Source organism: Aulonocara sp. 'chitande type north' Nkhata Bay, linkage group LG10 (assembly GCF_057382095.1).
Source record: "Aulonocara sp. 'chitande type north' Nkhata Bay isolate Kocher_YH1m ecotype deep benthic linkage group LG10, A_spYH_male_GT1.1, whole genome shotgun sequence".
Taxonomy (NCBI): domain Eukaryota; kingdom Metazoa; phylum Chordata; class Actinopteri; order Cichliformes; family Cichlidae; genus Aulonocara; species Aulonocara sp. 'chitande type north' Nkhata Bay.
The window spans coordinates 15,065,627-15,092,037 of NC_141353.1; the positions used below are offsets into that span (position 1 = coordinate 15,065,627).

Below are 26,411 nucleotides of genomic sequence, written 5' to 3' on the forward strand. Positions count from 1 at the left end.
GAGGTCCACAGGATTTGTTCCTTGCCGTGTTGTCTAATTTGTCCAGGTTCATTTGTCCGGCAGCTTATTATGCAGCATGGAAAAATGAAGTTTAAATGTTAGTGCTCTTTGATTTACTGAGTAGAATGAGTTCCTTGTGTTCTCAAAATAATGATCTGTCAAAGGTTCACAGTAGCAGTCGGCTATCCTAGAAAAAATATATTCTAATGCAGTAGTCATTCAATGTAAGACATGTAGGACACTGGGCTAAGAAGATGAGGTTCAACACTAAGCATGTGGCAGTGTGTGACATTCTCTCGCCCATCTTTCGCTTCATCATCCTACTTTCTCTTCCTGTGTGTTGCCGATGCTGATGTAGAGGGTGCTGACAGTATGCCTTCTTCATCAGAGTCATTCCCACTGCTGGAGGTGGTGTCTGACAGTTCGCTGGAGGGCCTGAATCAGTTATTGGTCATCTGGTCATTGTCATCGTTATCATCCTCTTTTGGCCACTTCCAGGTACCGGGCTAGAGAGCACTAACATCATCCTCAGAATCATTTTCAGTGTCACGTTCAGCTTCAGATTAATTCCAAATTGGCTTCTCACCATTACCCTCTTCATCGGCCTCTTCTGCAGTATTTTCAGGATTGGCCTCAATAATTATGTTGGAAATGGCATTGTGCTGTAGTTGTTCAGGAAAAAGAGAGTTCAAAATACAGACGATTTCCTCATTTAACAGGTCACACATTATACCAACCCACAGCCAGCTGACCAATAGACAAATTTTGTCAATTTCTGCATATCGTTTCACTAAAAGTAATGCCTGGAATATTCTACCCCTATAAAAACAAATAGATAACTGTTTTAATGCTCAGATAGTGGGAAAACACTTTGTGAAATCTGTGCAAATCTCTGTGAAATCCAGTTGTATCTGAGAGCTAAATCAGTTTAGCTTTCACATTTCAGCAGCAAATTTCCCTTAGTGGTGCCCCTGGCAATAATGTCCACAACACTGAAGGAATTATAGTGACACAAAGAGACCACAAGATGGTGCCATTATTTAAGTAGCTGATAACATTTGTGGGCTTTTAAGTTTAGGATATCATTTTCACCACTAGTTTAGCCCTAGTTTAAACTGATTGTGTTTGAAACTTGAGATTAAGATTTAGATAAAAAATTAACTTGTAGAAAATGATTATGGACAAGACTTTCAAGCTTTGATATCCAACATCTGTAGGACCTCATTTGCAGCACTTAGAGGAATGGCTACATTTGTCTTGTGTTACTACTTTAAACTTTTTTATTGAATATAACAAAATCTATCTCTAAACACTTCCTGATGCTGCAGAATGTTTAAGCCTACAGTATTTAAAATCTCACCACTAAATATGAGAGGATTGCAGATTGCAATCAACTGAGTTCTGCTGTCTTACTTACCAGTTGAACTGCATAATTAAGTTCGTAATCCAAGCTATGGTAGCCACCGTAGGACAAACACTCTGGCCACCATTCATCTGTATTTACTCTGGAGGACACTGTAAAACTTTGTGAAAGGTGCAGGATACAAGTCGAGGAGCTAGTGAAGCTCACTTCTGCCTCATAGCGATACTGAGGGGAGTTGTTGAGGATATCCTGAACTTGTCATTAAGCGCTGCTGTTTCTGCTACAGTTAAGTGCTGTTAGCCTCTGTTAGCTGCTATTAGCCCCTGGTAGCTACTGGTAGCTGTCGTTAGTAAACTGCTGGACATTGTTGAACTCACACACTTATTGAAAAACTTATTGAAAAACAACAATCTTAGGTTATAACCAGCTTTTGTTGTAGTTAAAATGGCTGGCCAATGAAATTATCAAAATATTTGTAAAATACAAAACTTTAAACTTAAAAACTTATTTTGTTAAATATAATTCAGAACATTTGTTCCAATTCCAAGGAGTTACTTCTCCGTCGTGCTTATTTTGTGTGAGGATACAATAAAAATCTTGCTCGTGCTATTGAAAATGGTATTGAGTATTAAGCATTTTCCTGGTTTACAAGTCTGAAATTCTAGTATCGGGAAAACCCCAGCTAGATCCCTGACTTTAACTCACTTGAGGTGAGGAGGAAGAAGATTGGCAGGTTTGTACACACATATAAAAATGCATTTAGATTGAACTGTATTCAAGTTGGTGGGGCAGCATGATGGCTTCCACAAGCCCACTCCTATGTTTTTTTATGAATTATTTCTAAGCTCATGAGAATAAGCATGTAATTACACACTAATTAAGGTGCATTTATGAGTACAACATTCTATTTTTCTTTTTAAATAAACTCAAAAATGATCTGACTGTACCTTTAAAATGTGAAATCAGTACTGTGTGTGGAGGAAAAAAAAGCACATGAACATAAATCTAATGGAAGATCTTGGGAGACTCTGCCATCCACTGGGTTTATTTGCTTTCTAGGCGTGCTTGAAAGGCAACACTGAATCATCCACAGTCCGATCCGGCATATTTCTGAACATGACTGTGGGAGAACTTTGTGCCTCCCTGCCTGAATGTGTCTGTCTGAACTTAAAGCATTGCTGTTTTCCACATATCTTCATATGTGTGGAAAAAAACATATTTCCCTCAAACAGAAGAAAAACAAATGCATGAAAGGGTGTCATTTTTTTAATCAAATTCTTCTTATCACAACAGCATCTTTGGCTTTCTAAATACTTTAATGCAGTGTTTAATGGCAATAGGTGTTAAACTTGCTTGATTTCTTTTTCAGAATAAGCTATATTTCGCGAATATTTCCACTATATTTATTGCTAAGTGCGTGAAATGTTTTTATCAAGCTTAAGTCCACTTAGGTGCACATGTCAAATTATACAAAAACCTCAGGTTTCTCATATTTTACATAAACAAATAAAGAAGGGGAGGACAGGGACCAATCCACGAAACAAACTGTACAAAAAAAACAATGTCAACAACGTGTGGCAAAGAAATAAAATCCAGATGACTAAAACATGAAAGAATGTGGATGCAACTGGGAATGTAAATGGGAATACCACAAGGCACTGCTACAATATACAACTACTGAATAGGTTAAAGACAATTATAATACCATAGAAATGTCTGAAACTCATTTCCTCATTGTTTGAATCAAAAATTCAAAAGAAGATAAAAGCAACTGGGAGGTCACAAAATGCACAATTTAAACTACAAAAACAGTTCAAAATAAAAAAATAATTACAAAATACTTTTAGCGCACAAATAAACAAACATATTCCTTGTCTGTGTTGCAGATCTTTTAAAATGTGGACTGGCCAATGAAAAAGGGGCTGACAATGATATGTTTTGTACATTTTATATTGTTATGACGTGGCTCCCGATGACAACATGTTTGTATGTTTACTGCGTTCACACAGTCCCATGTATGTACCATGAGAGAGGAGTGTAAGAGCTGCACGTGCTGGTTTGTTTGTGCACGCCGCGTAGATGGGGAGAGACGTAGCGGCACGCAGAGCAACGCACAAAGGTTACCGAGTTCTGCGACGGATGCACACGTTTGGCCTACGCGTGTGCACAAAGCCTTGCTTGCACAAGCACTTGTACGAGCCAGAAGTGTTCACACAGCGAGCGTTCTTGCATGGACTAACACGGACATCTGGTTCTGCACACTCGTCAATGTCTGGAACAAAGAAAAACAAGTATTCATTAGTGACAATGAGCCATAAAACAGAAATCCAAACATTACTTGACAGAACAAAGCTATAATCTGCACATTGGCTGCTGTACATACACTAATAAGAGAATCTAGGACTCTAAAAGAATATGTGTATTTGCATTTTTGTAGTGTATATGTAGGACAGACCTATACAGCGAGCACGCGAGTAGTCTAGCCTAAAGCCTGGGTTACATTCACACATAGTGCCCAGGTAGGAACGGACACAGCGGCCATGTCCGCAGCTGCATTCGTCGGAATCTTCTTCTGAACTGTCACCTTTTCACAAAAAGAACCAGGGGAAAAGAGAAAATAGGGGCAGAAAGAGGTAAATAAATAAGCCTTGTCTGAGGGCAGGAATGTTTCAGCTATCACTGATTTTTAACAAAAACTGTCATTGAGTGTTACCCGGGTTGTAGTTGGGAAAAGCTGCCTGCAAATCCTGTTCCCCGTCTGACTCCGTCTCAAGATGCATCCCACACAGATGGCTGAACATTGCTGGGTAAAACAGATGAAATTCTTGTTAATTCAATAAATGGATTAAGTCCTAAAGAGGTCTGGTAAATTTTCAGTAGCTCACCTGAGTTTCTGGGAGGGCAGCTGTTACACTCGGGCCCCCAGCCACGACCGAAGTGACAGCAGCACTCTGAATACGTCACCACCCGGTTCTGGGGCTCGCTGCAGATCCAGCCCTCCTCAATTCGCGTGAAGCACACATCCTTGTGAGCTGCAGTCCGATCTAGAGATGGAAAAAAGGATAAAAAACAAGTCATGAAATTTTAACTGATCTCAGTGTTCAAGTGTATTTAATAAGAGAAGGTAAAGAATACTAATCTTAATATATAATATTTGAAAAAAGTCAGATTGGTTCACATTGCAAATTACACCTAAAAACAGTAAATGTACATTTTTATTTGTACTACAAAGTAAGCACACAAATACTATTTTTTTACAAGCTTGTAATATCTGGGAGTAACAAGCATCAGGCGCCCATTCAGACATGTATATCCATCTACACCATATGGACAAAAGTATCGGGCCACCCACACACTTAGGCTACGTTCACACTGCAGGTCTTAATGCTCGATTCCGATTTTTATGTCTGCTTGTTCACACTACAAATAAAATGTGACAGCAAACGCGCTCTAGTGTGAACCCTCAAAGCGGCCACATGCGCAAAAGAAGACGTCACACACAACGCGCTCTGTTTAGACTCGAACCAAACAGTATTGTTTGACTGACGGCCCTTAATATAAAGACTTGTTTCGGACTTTACGTTTCCCAATTTTGCTTTAAGTTATAAAGTTATTTTGTTATTTACATATGGCCTAATAATTATCCTTATTGCTGTTTTAGAGAGGAGCGGTGCTTCAAAGGATAGTTGCAGATTTCTGTCAGAATCTGCAGATTATATAGTACAAATGAAATGTTCATGTTTCTCCAACGTTGTCTTCCCAACAGTTTCACTGACATCTACATGGGATGGCCAGGAAGCGTTCGCGATGTCTTATCGGGCGCTTCTCCGGCGCTGATAATTGGCATCTGACGGATTTAATGCAACATGACCGTTCAAACAGCAGTCGCTTTCTAAAACATCAGATATGTATCGGATTCAGTACCACATACGAAAGTGACCCAGATCGGATTTGAAAATATCGGATTTGTGCCGTTCACACTGTCATACCATGATCGGATATGGGTCGCATAGGGTCAAAAAAGTCGGATTTGATGCGCTTTCGCCTGCAGTGTGAACGTAGCCTAAACCTACAGGAGCTGCTCAGCCATGAAAACCCGGGCCATGAAGCTCCCAGCACACAGTTTTTGTGCTGTTGTTAAGGCGGAGGAAGTTAGGAACTCTGCAGTTATTCAGTCAGCAGGGTGTTGGTGACATTTACACACAATGTGCCTCAGCACTCGGCCACACCGCTTTGACTTTACATGGTCTGCCACTTTGTGGCTGAGTTGCTTTTGGTTCCTAAACTCTTTCACTTCATAATAATACCGCTACTGTTGATCATGGGATCATGTAAAAGGGACTTTTTGTGTCATCACAGTGGCATCCTTGTAGTACAATGCTTAAATTCAGGGCGATATTTAGGGAAACCCATTGTTTTGTTTGTAAAGGCAGACTGCTTCTCTCTTAAGAGAAGTAAGAGGTGTGGCCAAATACAATTGCCCATACACAGTCAAATGAAAATAAGACTGCATGGAGTCCTGTGAAAAACTAAATACACCCCATGATTCAAACTTGTAAAACAACTTTCGGCCCACTCTTCTTTATGACATTGCTTTAATTAACTGAAATGTGTAAGCATTTGTTTATGCACAACTCTCTTAACGTACCGCTACAGCATTTAAATCAGGTTGAGGTCTGGACTGGGCCACTGCAACTCCTTATTTCTTTTCTCTTTATAAAAAAAAATTGCTTGTGTAGTTTTTATCATTTTCCCCTACATGACCCAGATTCAGCCAAGATTTAGAGATTGCCTCACATTTGACTCTAAAATACTCTGCAATGATTTCACGGCCAACTCAATGAGTGAAGGTGCAGGCCCTGTGTCCGCAAAACAAGCCCAAATCATCACCCCATCCACCACCTTGCTTGATGCTTGATTTGAAGTGTTTGTGCATATGCTGTGTTTCATTTTAATCAAACGTGGTGCTGTGCATTCTGGTCACAGTTCCTGTCGTCTTGTGGTTTGTTAAAATGCAAGTTTGCAAATCTAAACTAAATCTAAATCTTTTTAAAGAGAACAAGAAATGCTTGTTTATTCTTTCTCTGATTGTGCTTGTCATTGACTTTAACATTACCATGGTAACTGAGCATGTTGTCTGAGTTGAGGCTCTTGACTTCTTGTATTTTCTCTGGGCTGTCTGACATTGTGATGAATTTGCTAAGATGTCCACTCCTGGGAAGATTGTGGCATTATGTTAACAAAGACCTGAATCCTTCTGGCCAGCAAACATCCAAAACCTCTGCTTTAATAGAGGTGCTCACATTTGCTGATGATCAGTTAATCAAGTGGATTTATTTAGAAGCACCTGGCTGCTACTTACCCTCTTAATACATGTGGAAGGGTGTACTTAGTTTTTCATTGGACTGCAAAGAGTCTTTTTGTATGACTGTAGTGTACGTCTCAAACTACATTTGGAGGATGGAGACCTGATCACGCTATATACTTCAAACAGATTCAGTTATTCTGTTCAATTATTCATAACGTCTTGTATCTAGGGATACGTGATAAGCATTGAGTTACCAAAACCATAAAAACACCAACAATTGTTGCTTTTACTAAGTTATTCATATGTGCAGGATACTGACAGGCTGACAAATAACAATTCCTGCAGTGTCTCTGTTTGTAGTGACAAATGATGGATGTACAAGTGTAAGACGCTAATACGATGAGATGAGAAGGCTAAAATATATTATAGTTCTGCAGAATTATTGAGAGTGGGTTGTCAGCCTTTCATGCACTGTGTTTAATAGGAAACAACACTCTTGTTGTTTGCCAGACAAAAAAGACAAACGGCTGAAGTTTAGCTTCATTAGGCAAAAACCGAATAGTTACAGATCGTTTGCTTTTGGATCTGTTTGTTCTCAGCCTCTACATTCTTGGAAATAAAGTATTATAATGTTTACTTTTAATGTTTGTCACACTTAAAAAGTGCAGCGGTGTTAATTGCAAATATTAAATGACTCCATTGGCATTGAAAACTAATGCTGTGAATCGTGTATCGTGCAGGCCTTTCTCCAGCAAATGAGAAGCTTTCAGATGCTGACTAATTCTGTAACCTAATAAATGCAATTTTCATCCACAATTTAAAAAACCCAAAACAAAAAGGATGCACATGTTTCTTTGTTGTTGTTTTTTTTTTTTATTTAAAAATGCAGACGGAGTTGCGCAAATTATATGGTTACTGTCACACACTCTGGCATTGTTTGTGTGCCTAAATAAGTATATTCACCATATTTTTCATAACTACACAAAGAACAGGAAACTTTTTCTCTATAAATTGGGTAAAATGCCAGATAGAGCCAGTAAAGGCCAGATGGGACACAAATTGGAGGAATTACAGTCGGGAATTACATAAGCGGCAGATGACGAGGTAAGCCAAAGCTCATTTTGAGTGGTCAGGTTCAGGTGAGCTGACGCTGCTTTGTACCCACCGTCATAGACGCACTGTTTCAGCGCTGCACTGAAGGTGAGGGGAGGGTCACAAAAGCAGTGAAAGGAGCCGGGCGTGTTCTCACACCTCCCGTTCTTACAGTACGAGGGGTCCTGGCACTCATTCACATCTGCAAAGGGCACCACAGACACTGGTTACAGTAGGAACATCTGCTTGGGGCCGGCTATTAATTCCAAAAGAAAAAAAAAACACATTACGATATTCAGAATAATTCAGTCTGGCAACTAGTATTTTTTCCACTTATTTCCTAGAAGATGTGAAAAATACATTTCCTGCAGATGTTGCTTTTTGTTAAGGCTGATGTGAGCTCTTTTTGTAAGGGTAAGGTTTATGTCTTAGTTACCCTGTATGTCATATTTGCTACCTGTTTACATTTTTATCATAAATACTAAACATGAGTTTTTTTGTGATAAAATTTAGCCATGCACAGTACAACACCTAGAACTCCTCTGATGTATCAGAAAGTTTAAAATAGGAGGCTCGGTTCCAGCTACATTTCAGTCTGCCAATAAATTTAAAGACACTTTAAAAGTAAGAATGTACTGTTATGCACAGTGGCTGAACTAGTTCTTTGATCACCTGCTGTATTTGTAAGTTTGCTCACTTAATAAATGAACAGTGTCTAATTTTGATGGTAGTTTAATTTCAATAGAGAGAGAAGGAATATCAACCAAAAAGCCAGAAAAAACACATTACATAAAAGTTAAAAACGGATCATTGAGTGAAATAGGTATTTGTTCCTCAAGCAAAACATGACTTAGTTCTTGAAGGAGTAGCACTGTTGTCAAGTTTCTTGTAGTTGGTCACCAGGTCTGCACGCATCTCAGGAGGGATTTTGGCCTGCTTCACTTTACAGAAACTTTCTGAATCCTTCAGGTTTCTTGGCTTTCACTTAACTTCAAAGCTTCAACTCCCAGCAATGAGTTTCTATAAGATTGACATCTGGAGACTAGCTAGGCCACTCCATATGCTTCTTCTTTAGCCAATCCTTTGCTGTTTTGGTGGTATGCTTTGGGTCGCTGTTGTGCTGGAAGACCCATCCGTGACCCATCTTCAGTCTTCTGGCTGAGTGAAGGAGGTTCTTGTCCAAGATTTTAATTTATACGGCCTCTCAACGTAGTAAAATCGTCCTGGATCCTTAACAGAAAAACAGCCCAAGGCATAATGTTTCCAACTCCTTGCTTGAGTGTGGGAATGCATCTCCCAAGGCTTCTCTGAATCATTTAAGCTGTTCACTGGCAAACAGCTTGTTTATGTGGCTTCTTGAGCAGAGGGACCTTTTGGGCGCTGCTAGATTTCAGTCCATTAAAGCACACTGGTGGTGTTTTTGGTAACTGTGTTCCCAACTGCCTTCCGATAAAGAACCAGCTCCTCCCGTGTAGTTTTGGGCTGATTCACCACCTTTCTCCTCATCATCCTCACCGTATGAAGCAAGATCTTTTACGGAGCTCCAGACCGAGGCTGACTGATGGTCATTTTAGATTTCTTCCATTTGAATAATGAATAATAACACTAAGAGCTGGCAGCTTCACACCAAGCTTCTTACTGATGGTCTTGTCGTCCGTTCCATCCCTGATGTCCTTTGACAGCTCTTTTGTCTTACCGATGGTAGTGGAGAGGTTTGATTGGAAGAAACTGATTTTGTGGACACGTGTGTTTTATACACATAACGAGTTGAGATCAGGAGTATCTGTAATTGATTGACTGATTGCAATCTGTGTGTACCATAAAAATTAGAGACTGTTCATTTCTTTCTAAGTAAGGAAACTTATAATAATTATTTTCCCCACTGTAGGCCATTTACCTGGATTGGAGTTCTGCTTATTATTACTTTAAATCTCTGTTCTTTTCCTTGAAGCTTGAATTTAACAAAATATGGTGGGACTACTGTAGACTAGAACCTACATAATAGGGTTTTACCAAATACTTAGATGTCATTCTTAAAATAGAGACCTAATCACAGTGGATTTTCACAGTTTTCAGTTTCATACGCTTGATTTCTATTTTCAGTACAGAAGTACCAAGGATTTTGTGAAAAGCATACAGTTACAAACTATTTTACACAGGCCTTATGCTTTCCAAAATTAACATTTTATGACAAGAGCATATGTAGAAGTAAGTTTATTTTAGACTCATCAGTATCCATCCACCTGTTCCTGAGTAATTTATTTATGTCGTGGTTGTAGTGGTAACAGGCAGACCCAAACCATTTATACTTCGTACTCTCATGAGTCCGGGTCCTGTTATCTAAGAAGCTTTCTCTATTTTTGCAACTCTAGCATGTCAGCCACAAAAAACTGAGGTGGACTTTCCAGGAGCTGCTAGAGCCTTGTTTTGATGACATGATGCAATGGATTGGTCTTGGTAGAGTTCTTTTAATTTTAGGGATTTTGACTGCTTGTATCCTGCTTGAGGTTTATGACCACTGGTGGGACTTAAATTGACAATTCATGTGCATGTAGCATTTTAGTTTTGTTGCTAACATGAGAGCTGGTCAGCTTTATAGGAGCCGATGTCCCGAACCACAGGTCAGTGCCAAGATTCTTAATATGATCCTGTGTTACCTGAACTCCTCCACTATGAGCTATTGCTTCCCATGTCACCTGTAAGGTGTAATCCTCCATTCTGTGGGACAGAACCGATCTGAAATTTGAGGCAACCATCTATGTCCCAACTGTACCTTATTCAGCAGCAAAGTGCCTCTGTGAACTTCATCTGTACATCTGCAATGGTGCGTCATTGCTGCAACATGAGACACACTCCAAACCCACAGTTTGGTTGTGTGCATAAATATAGTATAACAGATAAAACAAGGATACACATGGTGTTGAGAGCCCACTTTAAAAGACTGACCACATTTACACAGGAATTCTGGCAGTATGTTCATCGTACTGCCCCCCTAAAGTCATTCTTCACTGCTGAATTTCAATACGACTTTTTTACTTCATTTGCTTTGCAATTGTAATTCTAACTGCAAGTCCTCAGCCTTTGGTCATAATGGGAAAAAAAGCAATTTTCCTGTATAACACAGATTTTTCCACCATGATATTAGCAAAATTACACTCCATGGGACAGTTAGGCCTATCTGGTAGCTGATGCAGCTCAGCACTGAGTGATGACCAGATGAAAGCCCAGTTATTTTTTCCATCCACAACATTAACTTCAAGATTTATGAAACAGCTACATGATAAGTCATTCTTTTCCAGCGTTGTGTAACACCAGGAACTCAAAACCTTCTTTTTTCCAGTATAGAAAACAAAGCGACTACTTCAAAAATCTCATCAACATGCAGATTTCTCCTTAACAAATGTAATATTTGTTCAATGTTTGACACTGATGAGCCACAGATCCAAGCAGCAATCACACTGGACATCACAAAGACAACCGCTGACTGGAGTTATCTAGATTAGAGAACATGTAAGCATTATTAAAGCCAAACCTAATACTTGTAGAGGAAAAGGAGGCTATTTTTAACAACTCTGTCTGTTACAGCACTGGACTGAGACTGAGTCTACAGTCTAAATATAACATTTTTCCATCACAAGCACAACTTCACAGGTTGTTGTGAAATTCACAACTGATTTACGTGGACAGCACAAGCACAAGGTTTCAATCTTTATATGCTTTAGCTCTGTTGACTTGATAAAACATCGCTCTCATTATATCACCATTGCTACATGTAAAAAAACAAAACACAGTCAGACAACTTACAGTATTGTGCAAAAGTCTTGAGTCTCATAACATTATATATTTTTCTAGAAAAATGGGAAATGGTTGTAGCTAATTATTGAAGCGTGTGTTAACATAACTGTAGAGTTGGCCACCTTTATTCTTCAGCATAGCCTGAACCCTCTTAGAAGAGCTTTCTTGTAATTTCTTCTCCTTACCTCCAGCGAACACAGTGATGATGATTTGAATCATAAATTTTAAATTTGGATTTATTATTCAATCAGTCTGGCTTCTTGATAGAACTGAGACTGATTCTGATGAGGCTTCACTCAGATGAGCCATATGCATCACTGTGCCAAGTCTTTGCTGGATTTTTCCCCCCATATTTATTAAGGCCGTGAGGTTCAGATAACGTTCATCTGCTATAGACGAGACAGAAAAACTTGTCAAGTTTCTTCAAATATTTTAAGGACACAGTGCACACCATGCCAAAATACATCAAATCTTTGGCCAATAGCTCTTTAAGGATCATCTGGCTGGTGCAAAAATAAATATTTAAACCAATTTAAAATTGGTTCTGTAAACACAACAGTGGTAGATCCCTTGAGTTGGGTGCCTTTTTATGCTTGATCAGTGTTAAATGGCTTAACAAATAAAAGAAACACTTCTCTGAAAATGGACAGGTGCAAGGACTGGATTGAAAATAAGTGAAAAAGCAGCTGATTAGCCAAGAAAAACTTTGAAAGACCTCCTAAAAGGTCACTACGAGAAAGGTCTGACTCCTTGCAAACAAAGCATAAAGAAAGGAGGGGTGAGTCAAGACTTTTGCACAGTATTGTGTGTTTGAAATGACACATTTATTACAGCAGCAGAATATATTCGTTTTGCACCTAGGCTCCAAGACCATCACTCCCTACAAATATAATATACAAAACTTGGGGAGTGAAGCGTAAATATAACCCCCCCAAAGGCTTTCAAAGTGTATTATTGATATATGATGTGAGGAGAGAGTGGGGTTTGATATGTGCATGATGCAGTGCAGCTGCAGTAACCAGCTTAAAATGGCTCACAGACGTTATTCATTTTAACCAGGCACAGAAATATTTTGTCTTACATAAAACACTTACGTAACATATAACACTGATCACTGGTCTCTCCCACTGCAGGGAGTCTGCACTCACCAGCCTGCTCCTCAGGAGTCACACAGCTGTTGCGGTCAGTGGCCAGGGTCCAGGGTGGAGAGCAGATGCAGTAATAGGAGCCCGGGGTGTCCACGCAGCGGCCGTTTTTACAGTTTTCTGGGTTCTCACACTCATTCACATCTGCGCAAAAAACCCAAAACAAACAGTGTTCAGGATTATTCCTATAGTATCCTGATAAATGCAGTTTAAGCTGGGCGAAGATACTAACCTGCTACTGTTACCATTACGCACTTTTTCCTGTTGGAGTCTGGGACCCAGGGTTGATTGCAGTTGCAGTAGAAGGACCCTTCAGTGTTGATGCACCGGCCATTAGTACACATAGACTCATCGTGACATTCGTTCACATCTGGGGAAGAACAAGAAAAGAATCCATCAAACATCTTTTAGAAAGAACCTAAAAATCTCTGTTTTGATTTTTCAAAATGAACCTTTAATACATATTTTTATGGGAGGGATTTACCAATGCACTCAAGGAGGTTGCTATCGTAGTAGAAGCCCTGTTGACAGTAGCACTCGTAGCCTGGAAGCGTGTTCTCACAGCGACCCTTCTTACAGATTTCTTCAGCAAACAAGGAACACTCGTCAATATCTGTGGACAAGGAGAGAAAGATTGCTTCCTGAGCGGCAGATTCACAGCTGATTCTCAGAGGGATTAACTGACAACTGTGACTAACAGCAAACATTAGAAACTGTCAGCTTCTTTGGACATGGATGAAACAAAGGCTCTGCAGCTGATTAAAGTGGAGCTCAGATTGTTTTAACATCACAGAATGGATTAAGCACTGTGTAATTCTGGTGTGCAGTATGTGATCTTGGCTCTGACTTTACACAATACCTACCCTGGTAGGCCGGGAGGTTGTACTGGAGACTCTCTTCATAGTAGAGACCCTGCCCATTTGGACAAAGGTCGTGGAACTCGGCTGGGTTGGAGAAGTAAAAGTTGAATTCACAGTACATGATGTAATTTCCACGTGTTTACTGAACACAAATATAAGTTGACTTGCTTTTTGTGTACATGGTAAGGTTCACATTTACCTGAATGGGAGACAGGACAGGGATAGATCTCACAGTGATCTCCCCATCCCACTCCGATGGAGCAGCAGCACTCCTGCTTGGTGACATTGGTGGCCAGGACGCTATCGCAGAAAACGGTGTCATCAAGGTTCAGGTAGCACTCTTTCTTCTCATCCATCACCACTCGAACAGCTGCAGCATGAGGAGGGTTTAGTGTGGATTTCCAGCGACTTCACTGGGCTACAAACGGCCTTGGGTTTAACTCGGTTCAATTTTATTTATAAAGCACCGAATCACCACAAATCACCTCAAGTTAGACCCTACTATAATGCAAAGCCCAGATGCCCTTTCTTTTTGACCTTAACAGCTCATACATATACAGAATATGATGATTTATGTCTTCTGAGGAAATCAGAGCAGACTTACGCTCACAGTAGTGTCTATCCTCTGAGAGGATGTAACCGTGATTGCAGACACACTCGTACGAGCCCGGTTTGTTCCCACAAAAGCCGTGGGGCTGGCAGAGACTTCTGTCCAAGGCACATTCATCAATGTCTGAAAGAGAAATCAGACGGGCTGCTCTAAATATGGGAATTCATACAACACCTGAGTTGTGAGTAAGGAAAAAGTGTGCTGTTTGTGCATTAAATGATTCACAAAAATGATGACCTTTCAAAATTTTAAATAAAAGGCCAAACGTGGTGTTCAATCCAATTCACAACATTATCATTTATTACACACAATCCTGTTTTCTGGTTAAAACATGACGTGACCGACTGACCTTGGCATTCCCTGCCTCCGACCAGTTTGTACCCCTGCTGGCACTCGCAGTGGTATGTACCCATCTTGTTGATACAGCGGCCCCCATGACAGCTTGATGGATTTTTACACTCGTTGATATCTGACGGGAAGGAAACAAAAACAGCGCCAGAATGTGAAGCATGTGATGGGAAGCTGGAGCTCTGTTCTTTCCTCGAACTGGTCAAGGCTTCACTGAACTTTTTTTTTATGTGCTCTTAATAAAAGCAGGTGGTTAAAAGATTGCATTTCACTGTCAGCGCTATCTGAGTGTATGGTTTCATGCCTTCACAGTGGCTGCCCTCTTGTGTGCGCTGGTATCCTGGGTAGCATTGGCATTTGAAGGAGCCGTCAGTATTGATGCAGTGGCCGTTAGCGCACAGCCGAATGTCCGCACACTCATCGATGTCTGCGTGGGAGAAATCATTTCAGTGAACCCAGCTGGTGCAAACACACCTTCTTTTATTGACAACTCCTCATTAAAATGCGCTTGTGGGGATGAGGTTGCTCAGTTTTAAGACAGGCTTGCTCCAGGTGACAAAAGCATTACTTACCAGTGCAAGCTTTGCTGTCTACAGATGGGAGGAAGCCCTCGTTGCACAGGCAGCGGTAGGTACCAGCCAGGTTCTCACAGTGACCGTTAGGGCAGATGCCAGGCTTCTGACACTCATTAATATCTGGTGAAACGTGGGAGAGATCCAAACAACTTAGTGTGATGCAGTAGCCACAGATCGCTGCTGCTTCTTTGGATTCTTGCTGAGTTTACCTGCGTATTATCTTGATGTTTGGGTTTGACAAGACTTGATAACCGTTCCTGTCACTCTACTACAAATTCCTGCTACTGGAAGTATTTGCCACTTATTTTGGGGGATTTGACATGTGATTTATGTTCAAGTTCTATATTTAGTCCTTTGACTATGATATCATTTCCTAGTGCTTCAGAGCTTTGTTTCCTACGCTGCTAGTTACCTTTCCTGTCCATTCTCTCCTAGCCTCATCTCTGTGTTTTGGCTTTTAGCTCTCCTTTGGGAAGTCAGCCCTGTTTCCATGTCAAGTTTGGATGTTTGAGTCTGTGTCTCGGTGTTATTTATTTCCTGTTTTATTTTGACAATCTCTTGTCTCCTGTGTTTTGTGTTTAGTTCTACTTCCCTCAGCTCGTCCTCGGCCCTCACCCCTCATTATCTCGTGTGTATTTATTCTTTGTTTTGTATTCCCTCGTGGTAGTGTGTTCCTTTGCCCTGTATCTCCTGTGTTTTACTTTAAGAATCAAGTTCCTGCCCAGTAGCTGTTTTTGGATTTGTTTTCCTGTGGACTTCCAGCAGTAAAGCTGTGCTTTTGAGTTCATTCCTGGTTTCCAGAGCCCTGCATTTGGGTCCTAATCCTGTCTGCCTCACTGCCGAATCCTGTTGTATGACTTCTTGTCTTATTTTGTGAGTCTCTTGTGCCTTGTTCTTAGTTCTACTTCCTGTGTCTTTGATTAGTTTCCCAGGTGCTGTCACTTCCCCTAATTGCCTTCTGTGTGTTGTGTATTTACTGCCTCAGTCCACTTTTGCTCCCAGTCATGTCATACTGTTTCGATCCAATTATTTTGTTCTTGAGCATAACTCAGCTGTCATAAGACAGGTCACCAGAGAGAGAGACATTCATGCTTAAATTCACAGTTACAGCCAATTTCGATTTATCATTTAATCTAAGTGCATGTGCTTGGACTGTAGGAGCACCGACGCAGACACAGGGAGGAAAATAAAGCCAAATAAATGTCTTGCTTTTTGTTTTTAAACTCTTCTCTTGCATCCTGCATTTAGGTCCTTAGTGTGCACACTCCAAACCTTAACCTTGATTTATTCCATAAATTACAAGGCGGCAAATGAATGTCACGCTTTTTTTTGTGTCTCAATCTCAGCAGGTTTTGGTTTTCTTAAAGTTTTAGTGTAATGATAAAAGGCCACTAGTGATCAGTTTTGCTGTATGGCAGAGCTGCACTTACCATAGCAGATGCCAGCACGGGCTTCATGACCAGGCAAGCAGGGGACACACTCGTAGGAGCCTGGCGTGTTCTCACATTGCTCATTGGGGCAAGTGTCGGGATTCAAACACTCATTTATGTCTGAAAAAGATGTGGAGAAGCTTACACACCGTCTAGCTGTGCACATATTAACAAGTAGAGCACGGACGCATGCATATTGTAGCAACACACATAGTAGGTGCTGTGTCAGTGGGAGGCCTGTGCTCTAGTATGCACAGTGTCACAATGACCTGTGTTTTTTTACCTTCACAGGCTGGACTACGGTGTGACTTGCTCCTAAAACCGCTGTGACATTCACATTTATAAGAGCCTGGTAGGTTCACACAACGACCCCCGATACCACAGATGTCCTGGTTAAAGCACTCATCCACATCTGCAACACAGAGAGGTCAGAGTCAGTGCAGGGATATAGAAAAAAATCATTTTAATATTGGAAAGGCTCAGCTTAACTTACCTACACACTTAAGTCTACCATGCTGCACCATGTGTTTGTAGCCTGGGCGACAGATGCATTTGTATGCTCCCTCTGTGTTGACACAATAGCCTCTGCCATGGCCGCACGGCTCTGACTCACATTCGTTATCATCTAGACAACAGGAGTGAGAGAATGAGTCAAGTGAAAGCAGTATTTAATACAGACAGACAGCAAAGGCTCATAAAGCTTAAGGGACAGATGGCTGGAGTTTTTCACCACGAATGAATGTCAGTCGTTTGGCGAGATCAAGTGGCTTTTACTCAGGAAATTAAAAGCATAGTGGCTAAAAATATGAGTTTTTCATCATAGAAATTATAAACATACCCGTTTCCTTAAGAAAGCATAAATTATTTCTATTTGCACACAATAATAGAATTATTTCAGAAAATATAAATTACCAAGGTGAATAATATAGCTAAACCTTTTATTGCAATGATAAGCTTTATCTTTTTAATAAAGAAAGTTTAAAATTGATGTTAACTGGAGAAAACGTTGTGCCAAAAACCAAAGAAATCAGACTGAAAGAAAAAGAATTGTTGATGCTCACAAAGCAGGAGATGTATATGTAAAGTTATCAAATGTCAAGAACTGGGTTGAGAAGCATCATCTGTAAATTCAAAGAGAGACACACAGTACCGAACAAGCGTGACAGAGGTAGGAAGTGAAAGATTTCAAAGCCTCTAAAGAAAACTAATGAGAGTTTCAAAGACCCAACTTCAAAGACACGTGAGTGACTCAGCCAAATCAGAAACCAGAACTGTGGGGAGGAACGGACTATGAGGCATCAGAGCAAGAAAAACTCCACTTCTGCAGAAGAGACACCTTCAAGCCAGACAGTATGCTAAGGACAACCTGGAGAAAGATTATCCATACTGGAAGCACCGTCCGTACAGTGTAACATAGTGGTGGGAGTATTATGATGTGGGGATGCTTTAGTGTGTCTGGAACTGGGAATCTTGTTGAGGTGGAAAGAATCACGAAATAAGAAACCTCGAGCTGTGTCTTCGCTTTGGTGGTCCAACAAAACAACAACATATGTGACCCCAGGCTGTTAGCCCTGACTTGAATCCCATTGAGAATCTGTGGGGTGAACTAAAGGAGACCATCAAATCTGGAGGATCAAATCTAGAGATTTGCTAAAGAAGAATGGGCTGAGAGCGCCAAGGAGACGCACGTGAGACTTGCTGAAAAGTACAGAAAATGGCTGCACCCAGCAAAAAGATACATGACAGACTATTAGCATCATGGGAGCTAATAGTTACAGGTGTAAACATAGCTGTTCAGTGTGAATAGGCCTGCACCATGAAATTTGAGTTCAAATCCAATTCAATACAGCTGCTATTTCTGCTATAACAGGAAATAACATGTAAAATATTCCTGTTATGTGTCTATTTTTACACTTGAAACAGCTCAAGGCACTGCTCATCAGGAAAACACATGCAATCAGTGAAATACGCCTCAGATAGCAGAAATGCTTCCAGGGCACAAATAAGTTCTTACTGTGGTTTGGGATGTGTCATTTTGCCATTCAGTGTTTTATGCCTTTAAACACATTTGAAATTGAAGTTGGTTCCATTTTAGCTGAAATTCTAACACTGCTGATGACTTTAATAATGTCAAAAGTCACAAAACATTAATGACAAGCAGACTTTAACACATCTTTGTCTCACCGGGAAACCTTTGATTTCTGGTTTGGAGAGTATTTCTGTATTTAGTCGTATGTTGTCATAGTGATGAAGATGCTCAGTGTATTTTGTGTTTAATCTATTTGCAGGTATTTTGTAAGTTGCAATGTGTTGAGCTCTTGCAGCCACTGTAATGTTTCTCAAAAAGAGATTTTTGTTGCCGTTGTTGTTTTTTTTACATAATATTTAACATAATAATTTTTATTCTCTAAAAGCTGTGCCTTTCCATTCCTATATGAGAAATATTGCTTGAAAAAAAAATCACACACTCATATGTGAGGTGAGAAACTACTCTCTGCTGGCTCCTCCTGTCTCTACCATTGTCTCTTACCCTCACAGATGTTCCTCTGCGGGTTGAAATGGTAGCCAGGATGGCAGTGACAGATGTGCCCGGTCAGGCTGTTCTCACATTCTCCATGACCACAAATGTTTCTGCTCAGCCTGCATTCATCTGTCGGTGCTTCAAGGAGGAAACAAAGAACGACATCATATATATATACATGCATATATATGGATACATAGATGCAGAAAGCTGAAAATGTCCATGCCGTGCCTACATTTTTCTGTCACTGGCTTTGTTTGCATTCTAGCAGACACTGAAATGCGTCAGACTTTTTCCAAATTAAAGCCAGTGACAAAGCTGAATAGAAAACGACCAACTGAAGCTGCCATGAAAGAGAAATTACACTCAAGGAAGACTCTAAAAAAAGTCACACATCTGCATAGAAGACAGACCAGATGAAAGCAGCAGAAGCACAAAAGCTGAGCCCTGTGAGTGCTTTGGATTCCTGCTATCATTCAGCACATTTTTTTTCTTTTTCATTTCATGGAAATGGAGTGTGACTCTTACCTGCTAACCTGCTCTTAAATACCAGCACACTTCACCTCCATAGAACCGAGAGACTGTAAACACGGCCTTGAGGCTGGTTCATGCTTCATGGTTGAATGCATGTGACATGCACGGTGCCCCAAAGCATCAGGTAATCACTAAAGCAAAGCATGCGTCAGATCAGATTGGCTTACTTGACTTATTCCCCCCCCCCCCCCCCCCCCCCTTTTTGTTGGATTGTTTTAGCCTTTAAAGTGGAGTGCTAAAACAACGCACAATAAAAAAATAATTTAAAAAAATGGAGTGCATCACATGACAAATGCTGTTCACCACACGGAGAAAGTCAACATGTCATTTGTGAGAAACAAGCGCCCATCAGGGGATCTTCTCTTACTGGGGAATGTGGAGAGCTGGATTTTTCTACCTTTGTGGTGCATGAAACATGAGCCAGCATTTATATTCAGAACCCTTTAAGAGATTAATAGAAAGAGATTTTTTTAAGCTGGTTTGACGGCTTGTGTTTGAGACTCACGGAAGACTTTTGTTTGTGTTTCGAAGGGGTCATTGCCGGGGGTCATTCGGATGATTGTCGGCGGGGTGGGTTTAATAACTGTGGAGAAATGAAGTGGGCAGACTTCAGGAGGATGTATGACATGTTCAAGTCCTGATGTTTGATCATTCTTCACAGCATTCAGTCTACAATGTCTACAGATGTTCCCTGCAGTGTGCATTTAGTGAATGAATTTTCATATGTATGACTCATGCAGGCGACCCTCGAGGTGCGCTTACCAGGCACACGAGGACGGGTGGTACTGGTGGGGACCTGGTGCGCAGTTGTCGTTGTCTCTGCATGAATCTGATTGGAAGAGACGATCTGATTTTTAAACGGCAACAGCGATTGCTTTTTATTGCTGTATTAAAATGTAGAAACTATATCTTACCCTCTTGGTGTGCTCTGAAAGAAACGGCAATAAAGGGAAATTTAAGCTCTCAATTCACATGATTCATATAAAGATTTTTCTAAAAATTGCAAAGAGATTCTTTGTGCACTTACCTTGGTTTTCATGGTCGCTGGGGACGGTAATTTGCACCGTCTCTCTTATGTTTTGCAAAAAGTAGCCTTTCCCAGCAGGGCAGAGTTTTTTGAAGGCCACTGAATGCCGTCGGGAGGAAAAAAGAGGAGAGGACTTAAATGTTGCTTTAATTCTCACACCCTGTAAAATAGGTTCAGCCAACTAATAGTAAGTTTGGAGAATCACTCCGTTGATATGTTTAAGTACAACCAAAAAACTGCATTTTGGACTCCAACCCCGCAAAGAGAAATAGTTTAAAAAGCATATGGAAATCCCAAAATGCAGATTTTGTAACTTTAAGAGAAAAAGAAACTACACTGCTTAAAAATAATTGATCTGGTCAGTTGAGTAACAGAGGGGGTGAATGATGGTAATGAAATTAATACCAGGTGCACTCAAAGGGCAACAATGAGACAACCCCAAAAAAGCTGACATTTTCCCCATCAGCAGGACCGGTATCAAGTGCTTAGTGGAAGGAGGGACAGGATGAGTACTGCTAGGGTCACAAAATGACCTCCAGCAGGTCACTGGTGTGAATGTCTCTGACCAAACAATCAGAAACAGACTTCATGAGGGTGGCCTTAAGGCCTGATGTGCTTTATTGGGCCTTGTGCTCCCTGCCTGGCATGGTGAAGTCCTATTGACACAGAGGGACACACACAAATCTACAGGCCTGACTGCCATTAGGCATCAGGATGACATCCTTGGACCCATTTTCAGACCCAATACTCCTCATGCGGAGTACGCAGGCAGTTCCTGGAGGATGAATCATTAGATACTAATCACAAGGCCCCAACACTCGCCTCACCTAAATCCAATAAAACAACTCTATTTCAGTTTATCTGGCACCAACACTTTGTACTGTCCAAGAGCTCAGTGATGACCTGATCCAGATCTAGCAGAGATTCCACCGGGACACCGTCTGTCCTCCCATTAGGAGCGTGCCCAGATGTTGTCAGGCATGTCAACACATGGGGGCCATACAAACTACCATTCTGAGCTGCTGCAGTGAAATCTCAGCAGAGCCTTCTGGATCAGCCTACTGCATAATTTTTCACCTTTTTTCAGGGATCTTTGAATTCAGCCTTTTGCAGGTCAATCATTTTTATTTTATCATCAAATGCTGTGTCATCCTTTCATTCCTAACACATCGCCTGGTCCATATCAGTATAGATATCCAGCATGAGTGTATTTCCCCACTGAGCTCTTGTATGTTTTCATAGTTTGACTTTAATTTGTTTGGAGCAATGTATGAATGTTTATCTTTTTAAATTAAATTATGAAAAGAAAATTAAGTATATTCTACTTAGTTCACTTAATGGCCAAACAGTTCAAAATATCCTGCTTTTTTTTTCTTATTCTATTCATCCCATCAGACTGAGGAGAGCAGAAACTGTTTACATCTGAGAAGCTGTAACGATTTATTTTGTGCAACTATTTTAACTAATTATCAAACACGGCAGCAAACTGTATCTTCAAGCATGGGCAACAAAATGGAAAGCTCGAACGCTTTCTTTTGTTATTATTATTTCTATTTCAAACTTTCATGTCATCAAGAATGAAGAGCTGAGCTGCATAATGACCTGGAAAAATCTCTACAATATATCTAGCTAAATGAAAATAATGATTATTTATTTAAAGAGGAATTCTCTGTTGATCATAAATAAGTAACTTTGTTTCTAGACTATGCTGGTGTGCAGCGAGTGGACTGATGTCCCCGTGACAAAAACGAACACGACGCTCGACGTGGCAGGAAGTAAAACCCGTAAACTGACTCACCTGTGCCCTCCTCAGGACATCTTTCACAGTTTCGGCCCCAGGCTTTGCCCACTGTGCAGCAGCATACCACCTGGGTGTGGGGGGTCGGCAGCGGGTAATTGCAGCTCCTGTCGTTGGATGCTATCCGGAAGCACTGACCCAGAGGGGGATACTCTAACACAGGAGAAAAGTGTTGTGGCAATCTATCCCGACAGTACATTGCACGTTTGGAACGATTGTTTCATGTCTTGTGCTTTGTGGCTGTGCAATACAAAGCAGAGAAAAGAAGAAAGCCAGAGAGGGTTTATATTCACCAACACATCGATTTCTCTCCAAGACAAAACCAGATTTGCATGAACACTTGAAGCTGCCCAGTGTGTTCAAACAGTCTCCGTTCTGACAGACGCCCTGCATGGAGCACTCGTTGATATCTTCAGGGTCAAGAAAAGATAAGATTAAAATTAAAATGGCAGAAACAACTCCTAAACTTGGCTTTAAACTGTTCTTTTCCTTGTTATAAGCTACTCTTGGATTCTGTAAAAAAGTATTTGGCCCCTTCCTGAATTTTAAATTTGTTTTTGCACATTTACGTAAATGTTTCACCTCATTGAGCAAATTTTAATATTAAACAAGGACAACCTGAGTAAACCCAAAATGTAGTTTTTAAATTATGTTACCTACTTGGATCTGTGTGAAAAAGTAATTGACCCCAAAAGAACAGCAAGAACTGCAGTCAGGTGTTTGTGGTGACTGGCAAAGAGTCTTTCACGGGCCACACTGAAGGCCCGAACGGCCAGGTTGAAGTCATGCCAAAGCATCTCAATGGAACTTTGATTAGGCGGGTCCAAAACCTTTACGGTGGACTTGCTGGTCTTCGAGCAACTTAAAGAAGTCCAGATGCTTTATCTTTAATTGTTTTTGAAATATTCATGTTCAAATATTGGCTCAGATTTTAATGTGTGAAAAAATGGTTTGAGAGTGGGTCAATGGAACACTTTGCAAATTAAAAAAAGAGAGCAAAATTACCCTGAAAAACATTTAATATATAAAGGAAAAAATTCACTGACCTTATTACATGAAACTGTGTGTGATCAAACTGTGGGCCATAAAATGTTTACGCAAATTTGAGATGACGCTCAAGCAAGAAATGTTCTAAATAAATGGCTGGTTTGACATGGAGTGACCCAAATTTGAGACGGGCCTTTGTGCTCTTTGTGGTCAGCAGTGGTTTTCTCCTTGGACTCTCACACGGCTGCCTTTTTTGTCCAGTCTCTTTCTTATTGTTGAAACATGAACTCTGACCTTGACAGATGGAAAGTGATGCCTGAAGATCCTCTTGGATGAGTCGTCGCTGCGCTCTTGGAGTAATTTTTGTCAGCTGGCCACTGCTGGGAAGCTTCACTACTGTACCAAGATTTCTCCATTTACGGATAATGGCTCTCACCGTGGTTCATTAGAGTCCCAAAGTCCCTCATTACTGAGGGGAATTACTTTTTCACAAAGGGTTTGGATAACTTAACTAAGGTCATATTTTAAAAACTGCATTTTCTATTTACCCAGGTTATCTTTGTCAAATATTAACTAGAGATGGCACGATACCACTTTTTTATGTCCGATACCGATATCATAAATTTGGATATCTGCCGATACCGAAATGAATCCGATATAGTGTTTTTTAATCAATAAAACTGTTTTTTAATATCTTGCTGCATTTTGTATAAGTTCATACTCAAGTTTAAATAAACAACAACACTGAAGCTATTCTGTTATACCGGTATGTAAAATATACACTGCACCCAAAATATTTCATAATTCAGCAATACTGATCAGTCTAATAAACTTAAACCTACTCCATCCTTCCTATTCTGGTACTGTTATCAAGCTTAAACGTGCTGCTGGTTTCCTCTTTCTGGTACAAAGTGGGCCAAAAATAAAGAAGAGAGACAGACTCGCGACAGAAAAGCCGATCCGCTGATCATTAATCAGTTTCATGATTGAAGTAGCAGCAAGAAGAGGCACTTGCTCCATATATTGGTTGTTAAGCTTAACGTGGGAATGCTTTACAAACATTCAGAGATGAACTTAAACACTTGCTTTACTTCTCTCTGGGATCACTTCCTCGGAAATGAAATGCTGGTTTGGTAGCGAGGCTACAAATACACACAGCCGCTCTATCACATGATGCACACTGCTCCGAAGTGCTACGGTTATGAGCTGAGTTACACCGTGTCGCAAGTTTTGTGAGGTGCTTTTTTGATATTTAATGGATCGGATTACATTTTTAATTTCTCTCCGATATCCGATCCAGTAATTTACGTCAGTATCGGACCGATACCGATACGTAATATCGGATCGGTCCATCTCTAATATTAACACTTATTGTTTAAAGTAAGAATTCAGGGAGGAGGAAAATACTTTTCACGGCTCTAGTTTACCTTTACAGTGAGTGCTGTTGAATCTTTTATAGCCTTGGGGACAAGTAGAGCCATAGTCTTCCACAATGTTCTGTTTGACTGATGCATCTGAGGAAAGACACAGCAGAGCACACAGGTAAAGGTATATGAAAAGCAGATAGTTTGACATCAAATTATACAAAATGTTTAGGCACCCACCAGGTAAATGCACCGCAGTTGCAATTTTTTATACCTCAAATAATACAACAGCCCTTTACAACTAATCAAGCAGCTGTGAAACTCCCACATCACCTGTACCTCAGGTATTCTCGTCTAAATCTCATCAGTAAATCTTATATAAGGCTTTAGTGTCTCCCTACTGTTGCTACAGATCTGCAAACTGTTTTGCAACCCAGCTCCACCCCTGCCTCTCCTTTCATGCTGTGTCTGACAATCAATACTGTATCCTTTGTAATGCCTGTTCTGTTCTGCCCAGTGATCTGGCTGCTGTTCTACACACCTCCAGCTTTCCACACAAGCAGGTAGAACAGGAGGAAGTTCCTACACTACCTATAGCTTACTGCAGGTGGAAATAAGAGCTTTCTTTTGAATGTAGTGGCCCCGGTTATCTGTTCATGCAACACTTTTTCACGTCCCTCCCAAACTCTTTTCTGAACAAAACCGCTTCCATGACTTTTTGAACGACTGTCACACAATCAAAGCCTTCAAGCAAAGCGTGAGAAAAGTGAGAATAGTTTTGTAATTATTGTAGAGGTGTGGGAGTTGAATTCTTGATAGGAAAAAACACAGAAGTCCTAGTTTAAACATCAGTAATTGGGGAAAAGCACCTTTTTACTGCGAGCTAAGTGACAGGGCTGTCTCCCAGTGTCTGTGGAGGCTCTCTGCAGGTCTCCCACAGTCCAAAGACACGGCAGTCCAGAAACATGAGTTTGGACTGTGGAAGTGGTGTTTCTAAATCACCCATAGGCGTGAATGAGTGCATGAATGAGTGTCTGTCTTTTTGTGTTAACCCCTTTTGACGGACCACCTATCTGGAGGGTACCACACCTCTCACCCAATGACAGCTGAGATAGACTCCAGACTGAAGGGGATGGTTAAAAACTATTGCCTGCAATTCAGTTCAATTCAGTTTAATTTATATAGTGATAAATGTCAACAACAGTTGCATCAAGGAGTTTTATGTTGTAAGGTAGGGAGCCTACAATAATACAGACAAATACCCAAACTTGAGCAACTGTCATCAAGAGCAAAACTGTACGTTTATGTCTCAGTAATTGCTACTTCTCATTTTTTATGTATTTGTCTAATTGTGTGGTTATACAGATCAATGTTCCTTTAATACTTTTTAGTTTAAGTTCCATTTTTGGGTCTGGACAAACCTTCCCTTTCTTTTTGTTTTCTTTTCTAATCATAGTTGTTTGAAGTCTTGGGGTGGTAGCTTGCAAGAGAACTGCCTTAAATTTTCTTTCATGAGACCTGAAATAATAAACCACGGTATTCTCCTCCTCCTTCTTACTGTTCAACTTTCCATCAGGGAGTAAAAACATGCAAAGCTGTTTTATGACAGAGCCGTGGAAACACTGCACATTGTGAAATCACAATGGAAACAGAG

At 40.5% G+C, this 26,411-nt stretch overlaps 1 protein-coding gene across 3 annotated transcripts in view; it reads right to left on the minus strand.

Annotated features, from left to right (window-relative positions):
* Positions 1-2,454: 2,454 nt before the first annotated feature.
* ltbp3 (latent transforming growth factor beta binding protein 3) overlaps positions 2,455-26,411 on the minus strand; it is a 43,349-nt gene continuing 19,392 nt past the window's right edge. The window contains exons 5-29 of one of the 3 annotated variants that reach the window (XM_086308510.1): positions 24,821-24,907; positions 22,700-22,816; positions 22,407-22,559; positions 20,609-20,707; positions 20,496-20,509; positions 20,344-20,410; positions 20,087-20,164; positions 19,057-19,185; positions 17,020-17,151; positions 16,810-16,938; positions 16,527-16,646; positions 15,094-15,216; positions 14,826-14,948; positions 14,523-14,642; positions 14,168-14,296; positions 13,763-13,933; positions 13,567-13,647; positions 13,188-13,316; positions 12,936-13,073; positions 12,707-12,847; positions 7,837-7,965; positions 4,249-4,407; positions 4,077-4,166; positions 3,819-3,947; positions 2,457-3,635 (exon numbers count right to left, since the gene is read on the minus strand). In XM_086308510.1, coding sequence (XP_086164636.1) covers positions 3,484-3,635; positions 3,819-3,947; positions 4,077-4,166; positions 4,249-4,407; positions 7,837-7,965; positions 12,707-12,847; positions 12,936-13,073; positions 13,188-13,316; positions 13,567-13,647; positions 13,763-13,933; positions 14,168-14,296; positions 14,523-14,642; positions 14,826-14,948; positions 15,094-15,216; positions 16,527-16,646; positions 16,810-16,938; positions 17,020-17,151; positions 19,057-19,185; positions 20,087-20,164; positions 20,344-20,410; positions 20,496-20,509; positions 20,609-20,707; positions 22,407-22,559; positions 22,700-22,816; positions 24,821-24,907 — 2,939 coding nt within the window. In that variant the 3' untranslated portion in view covers positions 2,457-3,483. Of the gene's footprint in view, positions 3,636-3,818; positions 3,948-4,076; positions 4,167-4,248; positions 4,408-7,836; positions 7,966-12,706; positions 12,848-12,935; positions 13,074-13,187; positions 13,317-13,566; positions 13,648-13,762; positions 13,934-14,167; positions 14,297-14,522; positions 14,643-14,825; positions 14,949-15,093; positions 15,217-16,526; positions 16,647-16,809; positions 16,939-17,019; positions 17,152-19,056; positions 19,186-20,086; positions 20,165-20,343; positions 20,411-20,495; positions 20,510-20,608; positions 20,708-22,406; positions 22,560-22,699; positions 22,817-24,820; positions 24,908-26,411 lie in introns of all 3 variants that reach the window. The other 2 variants (XM_086308512.1, XM_086308511.1) reach the window with 2 other exon arrangements.